Raw genomic sequence first — 11,369 nt, 5'->3', positions numbered from 1 at the left:
ATGATTGTGAAGGGGAAAATATAGTGCTCATATTTAGGAAAGGGAAGAAGGAGGATTCAGGGAACTACAGACCAATCATTCTCAACTCAGTTCCTGGAAAAATCATGGAAGAGGTCCCCCAGGAATGTATTTCTAAGCATTTGGAGAAGAGGAAGGTGATTAGAAACAGTCAGCATGGATCATCAAGGGCAAGTCATGCCTGACCAACCTGATTGCCTTCTATGATGAGATGACTGGCTCTGTGGATGCATAGAAGAGAGCAGTGGACATGATATACCTTGACTTTAGCAAGTCTTTTAACATGGTCTCCCACAACATTCTAGCCATCAATCTAAGGCAGTTTGGGTTGGATGAATGGGCTGCAAGGGTGTCCCAGGGGAGCTGGGACGCCGAAGGAACCCCGGGGCAGCAAGGAGTCCTACTTACCTCCCGCAGAGCTGGAAGAGCCGGGGGAGGCACGTACACCAAGGATGCCGGTGCGGGTGATCAGCTGGGCGTTTATCCGGCTGCGGCAGAGCAGTGGGGGCGGAGGACACCTCCCGGAAGAAACAAAAAGCATCCCCGCCGAGGCAGCGGGGCGGCTGGTGAGGAGAGACCAGGGGAGTGAGCTCCAGCATGGAGGAGATCAGCCGCCACACTCAGCTGCAGCGAGAGCAAGGGGCGGAGCCAGCACGAGCTCCGAGAAAGCCGGCAACACAACTGGCAGCAGTGCTGGTGGTTGGACCGGCTCCGATGCTGTCGGCGGCGCCAGTGAGGAAGCCGGCTGCATTGTAGGCAGCAGAGCCGGTGGAGGAACCAGCGGCATCTGGAACAGCAGAGCCAGGGAGGAAATTGACTGTGTTGCAGGCAGCAGAGCCGGGGAAGGAACCGGCGGCATCCTGAGCAGCAGAGCCAGTGAGGCAACTGGCTGTGTTGCAGGCAGCAGAGCTGGGGAAGGAACCGGTGGCATCCTGAGCAGCAGAGCCAGTGGAGGAACCGGCTGTGTTGCAGGCAGAAGGGCCAGCGAGGGAACCGGCCGCATTCCAGGCAGCAGAGCTGGGGAAGGAACCGGTGGCATCCTGAGCAGCAGAGCCAGTGGAGAAACCAGCAGCCGGATTAAGGAAGGAGCCGAGGCAGAAGGGCTGGGCTGGCGACCCCGGTAGATGGCACATTGAGCCGAGGACCTTTACGGACGGACGGCAGGTTAGGGGTAAGACAGCGGCAGGCCTAGGACACCGTGGAAGCCAAGAAGAGGTAGAGCTACAGGTGGCGAGTGGCCGGGGTGTAGGGGAGGACGGAGCCCCAAGACTACCCGCCGGGGACCATGCCAACTCTGGTGGATACCCCAAGGAAAGACCCCCCACTGAAGTTACATTAAAAGTCGTGGCACGCGAGTTCAGGGGTCCTCCTGACATCAGCAGGGGTAGCCTCTGGGGTCCACCCGTAAGCCCGGGGCCCGCAAGATCTAGGGCTCAGGCGAAGGCGGCGCAGGAACACCTATTAGAGTGGAGGCGGGTACAAAGGGGTATAGAAAACTTATTGAAAGCTGGCTGGATCATCAGGCTTAAAGGGTAGTAATCAATTGCTCAATATCTAGCTGGCAGTCAGTAGCAAGTGGAGTGCCCCAGGGGTTGGCCCTGGGACCAGTTTTGTTCAATATCTTCATCAACAACCTGGAAGATGGCACAGAGTGCACCCTCAAAAAGTTTGCTGCTGACACCAAGATGGGGGAGAAGTAGATACACTGGAGGGTAGAGTTAGGATTGAGAAAGACTTCAACAAATTGGAGATTGGACCAAAAGAAATCTCATGAGGTTCCATAAGGAGAAGTGCAAAGTCTTGCATTTAGGATGAAACAGCCCCATACACAGGTACAGGCTGCGGACCAACTGGCTCAGCAGCAGCTCTGAAGAAAAGGACCTGGGGGTTACAGTAGACAATAAGCTGAATATGAGCCAACAGTGTGCCCTTTTTGCAAAGAAGGCTAATGGCATACTGGGCTGCATTAATAGGAGTGTTTCCAGCTGATCAAGGTAAGTGATTATTCCCCTCTCTTTGGCACTAGTGAGGCCACATCTGGAGTACTGTGTCCAGTTTTGCACTCCCCCTCTCCTCCCCCACCCCCTCTACTACAGAAAGGATGTGGACAGATTGGAGAGAGTCCATAGAGGGCAATGAAAAAGGTTGGTGGCTGGGGCACATGACTTCTGAGGAGAGGCTTAAGGAACTGGGTTTATTTAGTCTGGAGAGGAGAATACTGAGGGGGGATTAAATTGCAGCCTTCAACTACTTGAAGGGGGGTTCCAAAGAAGATGGAGCCACACTGTTCTCAGTGGTGACAGATGATAGAACAAGGAGCAGTGGTCTCAAGTTGGAGCAAAGGAAGCTTAATTTGGATATTAGGAAAACGTGTCTCACTAGGAGGGTAGTAAAGCACTGGAATAGATTACCCAGAGAGACTGTGGAATCTCTATTTTTCAAGAGTTTTAAGACCCAGCTAGACAAAGCCTTGGCTGGGATGAGGGAGTTGGGGCTGGCCCTGCTTTGAACACGTGGTTGCACTGGATGGCCTCCCAAGGTCCCTTCCTGTTACTTAAAATTGCCAATAGCTCAAATTAAGAGCAAGACCTTAAAAAGAAGAATATGGCAAAATGCTGTGTTTATTGATTACATGAAGCAGATACATAAGCTTGGACACACCAGTCATACAAGCAGACATACACAAGCATACATACATACAAACAGACATACACAGACAAACAGAAAAAAAAAACCTCCAATAAGATGTTATAGTTACCAGCAGATGTTACTCAATATTAGCACTGGATGGCTGGGTCCAGGCTTATTGAGGATGATAGGAGTGGGGAAAGAACAGACATGCATGCCTGTGCTCCATGAGGTTGCATAGAGTGGATTCCGCATCTTGGCTTGTCTGCATCCCACTTTTATAGGGATTTCAAGACTTCGTTCAGCCTTGGAGTTTTTCCATGCTCAGTCTTTAGGTCATTCTAGTGTATCTTCGATGAGGTAATACCAGTCATTGTGTAGTTGGCATCTTTGCCTTGAAGCATTATGTTCTTGAAGCATTGTGTGTAGTTCAAATGGCAGGCAAGATATGCAGAATTCCTTCTCCTCACTATCTTCTTTGAACTTGATTGCAGACCAGTTCTTCAGATATCCATTAATTAGCTTAATTAGTTTACTGTCTGGTAACTTATACATTGGCACCTTGTTGCTTGTATAATCAGTTAAATCTTCTTCTATTTTAATGCAAATAGTTACCATTCTTTCACCATTCACCCTCTCACACAGACACCTACACAGGGCACACAAAGTTCATCTACCTATGTCAAGGAGGGAACAAGCACAAAATGGAGTTTTAGCTGTTCATTCAATCATAGAGTTTGATCAATTCAATACTATTATCATTGAAACGTAATAACTAATATGCAAAAATTCATACTACATTCCAACCCTAATTTTCTGTGATTCTATGATTCTAACTGTACTTTATGCTCCCCCCTCCCTCCCCGCCCCCGCCCCAGTATATCTACTGAGTCTAAGAAATCATAGGCATCAACATTTGTCTATATATATATACTATATATAGTATAGTGTGTGTGTGTATATATATATACACTATATATATAGTATATATCTATACTATATATATATAGTATAAATATATATATATATATATCTCAAAAATATGTGCCACTGCTACCTGTCCCACAGGAAATGTGTGCCTCTGCACATGCAGGCTCGTTTAGACACACTCCTAGGTATCATAGCCTTCTGATTCAGTACTGTTTAGGTTTAATACTGTTCCTCATTAAATAGCACCAAAGATCTAGCAATGGCTGTCTTGCTTCAGCCAAGGCTGCTTTAAAAAGCAAAGCAAAATAAAATATAACAAAACAAACAGAAAAAAACTAAACTAAACAAACAAACAAAAAAACACTTGGATGCCTTTTTCCTCATACCAGTCCGGATTTTTCACCTTCCTCTGCTCAGTGAAAGACCTGTTTCTTGATATCAGCTTCATTCTTTACCAAGATTTGATCTAAACCTAAATTATGCTGCTTTGACCTCAGGTTACTTTTTTGTATTGCAATTTTCATGACTCCAATTTAATTATTTTCTTTGCTATCCAAGTTATGATTGAGGGCTTAGCATTAGCAGGAACTCTCCTGTCATCACCTTCCCTTGTGTTTTCTACTCCACAGCTGCATATAATCCAGTGTAGTTATCTCTAGGGTTTTGTTGTTGCTGTTGCTGTCCTCAAGGCAATATCTCTCTGTCTTGATCCAGTTGTGTCATTGATATGACCAAGTGCATGAACCTTTCTTTTTGTTTAATTTGTAGAGTCAAACCTTATGGTCTTTCACTTTTCACATGCCAGTGGAAATCAGGAAAAACTCCACTGAAATCAGAAAGATTTACAGCAATGTGAAAATAGATTCTTTAGGCATTTGTTAGCATGTATTTTAAATTCACTTTCCCGGGTATACTTGACTCAGCTGGATGTAAACATGTGCAACAGGTGTACTAGGAATCTGCATAGGTGCATGATGCTTTTAGGGTCTGTGGAACCAAAGCTTGACCTGCAGTGTATACACATCAAAAACATGTGCTGATTTTTTTTTTTTTTATCATAAGAACTTCAGGCAAACAAGAAAGTGAGTATTTCTTTCATGACTGTCAGCATGGGAATTCCCTATCACCTATGAATGAATATTGATGAAAAAACAAAATGGTATTTGTTAACTTATTCACTTCTGTTATGTGATGGCTGTAGTTGTTTGGCTGGAGTTCAATGGAGAATGGAGGAAGCAAAAATGGTCTTTAGAAAGAAAATATCCTAATATCCTGCAGTCAAAATGCCAGTTCTCTGGTGTCTTATTTCAGTATTCATACCACTTGCATCATGGCCATAACTCTGCAGTGATGAAATTATAAATTCAGATAGTTTAAATATAAGAACTGTCTCTGGTACTTCCCCCCCTGCCCCCGGCCAAATCTTGAAGATGTGCTTTCTTTTGGTTGCAGAAAAACTGGGGAGGCTTTTAAAATGTTGTTGCTCCATCACTTTGTGAAAGTTATGGTAGAAAGATGGATCTCAGCTGTCACTGAAGAAGACTGTCACTCATTCTCAGTTCTAGTATTACATACATAAAGAGCCATGGGGGAATAAAATAGGATCTTTCACTTCTGTTAGAAGCATTTGTTTATGATTTATCTATATGCTAGTTGCAGAAGTGTAGAACAGAGAAATTCTAGGCCAATGTATTGAATGCCACTTTCATAAGCAGCATTTGAAAATGCTGGGTGCAAACTATCTGTTTCCAAAAGGGTGGGAAGTCAGATTTAATAGTACTACTACAGTTAACAGTTTCCTGGCTGATCTCCAAAGTCATATAATAGTAAGTTCTCTTGATTGCTGAGAACTTACTATTATATTGTATAAAGAAGGTAGAACACTTACTCCATGTTCATTAGATTTACAAAAAACCTTGAAAAAATTGCCAATGCCAGCAATCATTTGAAGTTTAGCTTACAGCATGGGGGGTGGTCCAGAAGAATAGTTTACAATACAGGTAACAAAAAACATTCATTTAGATAGCAAGGCTAGTAGTTTTATAAAAATGTAATAGGAAGAACTAGGAAATAATGAAGAACTGGTATAGATTGGAAGGATATTATAAAACTAAAACCAAACCAAACAACCCCCCTGTTTTTTACTTGTAATGAATGGTCAACACAAACCAGATTACTGGTAAGTGGCTGAACTGGTATCCTAAAAATCAACTTGTAGAAATAACACTAAATCAAATATTGCCAGCTGAAACAAATGTCTGACAAATGTATCTACCCTGAACTAAAGACAAAGACCTTTTTCTGTCAAATAATTGAAATTCAAGTCCTGAGTGGTCATGGATAAAATAAGCTGTGTGTTATGTAACACCTATTAAGAAAGAGTAACATTAGAACTAAAAAGACCAAATACAACAAAAAGGAATAGAAGATTTTCATAGACAAGCTTCCCATAGTATATGAAATCCAAAATACAAGTCATAGAGCTACCCAGCAAATGATCAAATTCATTACCTAGGTAAACCTAACCATAGGTAAAGCTACCAATGTGATTAAAGGTTCAATATTGGAGGATAAAAGTGCTTCAAACTGAATATCCATTAACGTGATGGAAGTATTTTTTTTTTAATTACTGCACAGTGTAGTTAAATGAAAAAATATTCTAAAGCTAGCATGTAATATGATTGCTAAGGAAACTGTACAGAAATCCAAAACAAAGCTGTTTCATACAAACATAAAATACTAATAGTAGGGCAAGTAATTTATAAAATTCTAAGATTATTTTGAAATTATCAAGAGACTTATTCAATTTAAAATTCCATTTCTTTCTAAGAATAGCTTAATTAAAACAATTAACACATAACATCAAACTAACAGAGGTAAGACTCAATAGGTTCAATGAATCAAAATAAATTATTTCTACATAGCATCCTGTTATTTATAGTTTCATTATATAATGTTATATAGTATACATATATTATATACTATATAACTTGGCAGGTTTCATGGCATCAGAAGGGGATACCAACCCTGCAATTTGCATCTGAAGAAGGCAAGAAATAACACTTTTAGGCATTTTCATGATTCCCCATTATAGCCTATAGACGAAGCGTTGAAATGAGTCAAAACAGCAAAATAGTTTCAATTAAACAAAATTGAACAGTGCTTTGAAACTAAACAAAACAATGAAATGAAACACTGTCCCTTCAAAATGGTGAAATGGACGTCGAAAGAAAACAATCGTGTTTCGCACAGCCCTAGTAGGCATATATTAGACTTCACCCCAGCCATGTCACATCATGTTAGGCAGGGTAGTCCCTTTGAGCTGGTGAAAAACTGACGCAAAGTAATCATTAAGCAGATTGGCTTTTTCCTGGGTCTCAATAGTCAGCTGCCCCAGCTAGTTTAGCAGGGGTCCAACGTTGCCCTTGTTTTTCTTTCGACTCCCCACATATCTGAAGAAGGACATTTTATTGTCCTTGTTTCATGTAGCCAGATGGAGTTCAGGTGCACCCTTGACTTTTCTAGTTCACTCCCTGCAGGTGCAGACCAATACAATATACCCCTCCTTAGTGGTGTTTCGTGTCTTCCATCCATTATATGCCTCTTTTTTTAGATGTATGAGGTCCATGAGTTCCCTGTTGAGCCAAGGGGGTTGTTGAGTCCTTTCACCGCCTTTCCTAAGGGTGGGGATGGACTCCCCTTGTGCTTCAAGGATCACTTCCTTAAGGAGCAACCACTGACCATGAACTCCCTTCCCTGTGAAATCATGGCCTCTCAGGGCCATAAGAACAAGCCGCCTGAGCTTATGAAAGTCAGCTTTCCTAAAGTCAAAGACTACTGCACTGTTGGCTGACTTGTCAGGTTTGCGATGGATAGTGAAAGTGTTCAACTCATGGTAAGTGTCATCTAGCTTCCCTTTGATTCTTAGATCAACCACTGACCATGAACTCCCTTCCCTGTGAAATCATGGCCTCTCAGGGCCATAAGAACAAGCCGCCTGAGCTTATGAAAGTCAGCTTTCCTAAAGTCAAAGACTACTGCACTGTTGGCTGACTTGTCAGGTTTGCGATGGATAGTGAAAGTGTTCAACTCATGGTAAGTGTCATCTAGCTTCCCTTTGATTCTTAGATCACTGATTAGATCATCCCCTTTGGACAGTACCAGGTCTAGCAGTGCCTTGCCTCTTGTCAGCCCATAAATTTCTTGGGACAGGTAGAGCTCATCCACGCATGTAAAGAAGCTTTGTGATTGATCAGATTTGGCCAAGTGCTCTTCCCATGAGATGTCTGGATAGTTGAAGTTTTCCATGAAAACCATGCACTGAGAGCATGCAGAATCGGCCAGTTCCCGGGGAAGATCTTAGAAAAGTTTTTTAAAGAGTCCATCCTTAATGGACTGACCAATGCCAACATCCTGAGGGATAGCCAGCACGGGTTTGTTGTGGGTAGGTCTTGTTTGACAGTCTCATTTTCTTTTATGACCAGGTGACCTATCACCTGGACAAGGGGGAAGAGATTGATGTCATATATCTTGACTTCAAAAAAGCCTTCGATCTGGTATCCCATGATCACCTCTTGGTAAAACTGGCCAATTGTGGCCTTGGGTCCACCATGATCCGGTGGCTGGCAAATTGGCTCCGTGGTCAGACCCAGAGGGTAGTAATTGATGGAAGTCAATCGTCGTCATGCCCTGTGACCAGTGGGGTCCCCCAAGGCTCTGTCCTTGGACCCATACTGTTCAACATCTTCATTAATGATGTGGACATTGGAGTCAGAAGCGGACTGGCCAAGTTTGCCGATGACACCAAACTTTGGGGCAAAGCATCCACACCTGAAGATAGGTGGGTGATCCAGGCTGACCTGGACAGGCTCAGCAAATGGGCAGATGAGAACCCGATGGTGTATAACACTGAAAAATGCAAGGTTCTCCACCTTGGCAGGAAAAACCTGCAGCATCCTTATAGGCTCAGCAGTGCTACACTGGCTAGCACTACAGAAGAAAGAGACTTGGGGGTCATCATTGACCACAAGATGAACATGAGCCTGCAATGCGATGCTGCGGCTAGCAAAGTGACCAAAACACTGGCTTGCATCCATAGATGCTTCTCAAGCAAAACCTGGGACATCATTCTCCCCTTGTACTCAGCCTTGATGAGGCCTCAGCTGGAGTACTGCATCTGGTTTTGGGCTCCACAATTCAAAAAGGATGTGGAGAAGCTTGAGAGAGTGCAGAGAAGAGCCATGCGCATGATCAGAGGTCAGGAAACCTTATGATGACAGGTTGAGAGCCCTGGGGCTCTTTAGCCTGGAAAAGCGCAGGCTCAGGGGTGATCTGATGGCCACCTATAAGTTTATCAGGGGTGACCACCAGCATCTGGGGGAATGTTTGTTCACCAGAATGCCCCAAGGGATGACAAGGTCAAACGGTTATAAACTACTGCAAGACCGTTTCAGGCTGGACATAAGGAAGAATTTCTTTACTGTCCAAGCCCCCAACGTCTGAACAGCCTGCCGTCGGAGGTGGTTCAAGCACCTACATTGAACACCTTCAAGAGTAAATTGGATGCTTATCTTGCTGGGATCCTATGACCCCAGCTGATTTCCTGCCCTTCAAGTGGGGGGCTTATATATATAGCTAGACTCGATAGGCTGGACTCGATGATCTTCTGAGAACCCTTCCATCCCTAATGAAAACAAAAAAAAGTTCCCTGGAGAATTCTTGCTCAAGCACTTGTTCCTGGCTTGGATGTCTGTAGTCAGCTCCTACCATTGTATCCCCTTCACTACATTCCCCTTGTATTCTAACCTAAAGGGTCTCCAGTCATCCTCCTTGGGTGCCAATCTCAACTTGTAGGGACGTGTAACTCTACTTTGCATAGAGAGCTACACCCCCACCTCTTTTTTTCAGCATGATCTCTCCTGTACAGGTTATAGCCATTTATACCAGTAGTCCAGCCATAGGAGGAACCCCAACAGGTCCTTGTGATCCCTATGAGATTGTAGTAATTTATGTTTAGCAGAAGGACCAGTTCCTCCTGTTTATTCCCCAAGTGTGACATTGGAGGCCCTAGGCTTCCTTGTACTCATGGAGAAGCTCTGTTCCTGGGCTGGGGTAGGAATAGGTTCCCTTGAGCATCCTAACATGCTGGTTTTGCAGTTGGTGCTTGGTGAGCTTGCTCTGGTGGTTGTCCACCCATCCCCTGGTGAGCGTAGTCTAAAGTTCAGTCGAGCAAGTCAGCCATTTTGGTTGAGAAGAGCTTCTTCCCCAGGGGAGTGAGGTGGAGGCTGTCTCTTGCCAACAGACCACTGCCTTTCTCTCCAAAGAGTGAACTGTAGTCATAGAAGCCAAAGCCTTCATAGTGGCACCTGCCACTGTCTTCTGTTTATTGCCTCGATTCATCTCTCCCTCCTCTGCCCATGACCTGCAACTGGAACATTCAAGGAAAAAAAACACCTGCACTCTCCCCCCTGAGCCCAGCTCCCAGAGCCCTGTCATGACCTGCCTAGGATTGCTCCGAGCTGTGTCATTTGTGCCCACATGGATAAGAAGCGGAGGGTAGTGGTCAGAGGCCTGGATAAAGTTTGGGATCATCTCAGCCACATCCTGGATTGGGAGGCAGTAGACCCCCTAAGCTAAGGGGTCCAGGTGACAGATAGCTCCCTCTGCCCCCCTCAGAAAGGAGTCACCTGCAATGACCACTCTGCATTTCATCTTAGGGATGATAGCTAGTCGTGTTTCTTCATCACTTGCAGTAGCTGGCAGCTCTGTAGTCTCTACTAGTGCTGCAAGAGGTTTGTACCTGTTGCCGAGATCCAGTGGGGTGGTGACCCTAGTACAGTGAGCTTTCAGGCCAGAGAGAACCCTTGTTCAGCCCTTTGGCTGGACAGTATGGGAGTGCCTCTTGGCCTTCCTGGTCCTGGCAGATGACCTAGGTTGCTCGCCTGTCCTGGGGTGAAGGGCCTGGCAGTAGGAGTCAGTCTCCTGTTTCCTATCCCTGATGGCACACACCCTGCATGCCACAATCTTGAGCTCCACTTTGTGGGATTTCAGAGACTCCAATATGAAGTAAACCTCACAAGAGGAGGTTGCAATGCTCCTGATCCCATGTGCCTGGAGCCGTGCCAAGCAGCCCCTGTAGCTGAAAGCCAGGGGCTCCATGTGAATGGAGGCCAGAACCATGGGTTCCATCTTGGTGCAGGCCTCAAAAGTCCAAGGGGGGAGGGATTCAGCTACAGGGGAGAACCTTGGGGTGTGACGTGTCCCACCCACCATTGTGCTGGTAGTAGTTAGGCTACTACTGTGCCTACCACTCTCTTGAGGTTCTCTGCCTAGGGCCTCAGGCCTCTCCTATGCAAACTCTCATGATAACTCATGCTCTGGGCTAGAAGCATGTCTGTTTGTGCATTTTTTTTGGAAGGCTCTGGTTGCGTGGCTCCCTGAGGGGCTGTGTGAAGTAGGAGCCAGGAAGGGGTGTAACCCTCCTCGGCTTCTCTCAGCTACCTCCCTGCAACTGGGCTAATTCCGTCCCACCATGGGCCCCTGCTTACCTCTGGCTAGGCTGGGGGTCATCAGGGGTCCTGGGGGTCCTGTTGGGGGTCCTGGGGCTCATGGGGGTACAACAGGCTTCCAGCTGTGCATCTCAGTCTGGAGCTGAGGGCCAAGTGTGGCTTCTGCTGTTGGCAGGCCGTTTTAAATTCTACACATGCACAGTAAGGTCCGCTGGCACTGCACTGCTCTTGGGGGGCTGGGGAGTCCCTCCCACACTGAAGAAGGGGACAGATGAGTGCTCCCTC

General features: G+C 45.4%; 1 protein-coding gene across 1 annotated transcript; it reads left to right on the top strand.

The window, feature by feature from the left end:
• Nucleotides 1–470: 470 nt before the first annotated feature.
• On the top strand, nt 471–1,142 carry LOC112549951 (circumsporozoite protein-like). The gene has a single exon (XM_025201806.1). The coding sequence runs from the start codon at nt 471–473 to the stop codon at nt 1,140–1,142; it is 672 nt and encodes a 223-aa protein (XP_025057591.1).
• The last annotated feature ends 10,227 nt before the right edge of the window (nt 1,143–11,369 follow it).

This window comes from Alligator sinensis, unplaced genomic scaffold, assembly GCF_000455745.1.
Source record: "Alligator sinensis unplaced genomic scaffold, ASM45574v1 scaffold340_1, whole genome shotgun sequence".
NCBI classification, from domain to species: Eukaryota; Metazoa; Chordata; order Crocodylia; family Alligatoridae; genus Alligator; species Alligator sinensis.
Note: the sequence above shows the minus strand (reverse complement) of the source record. Positions and strands in the feature narration are given on the sequence as shown.

Excerpts from the sequence above, each read along its gene's own strand:
- LOC112549951 (XM_025201806.1), top strand. The coding sequence starts at position 471 with ATGCCGGTGCGGGTGATCAGCTGGGCGTTTATCCGGCTGCGGCAGAGC.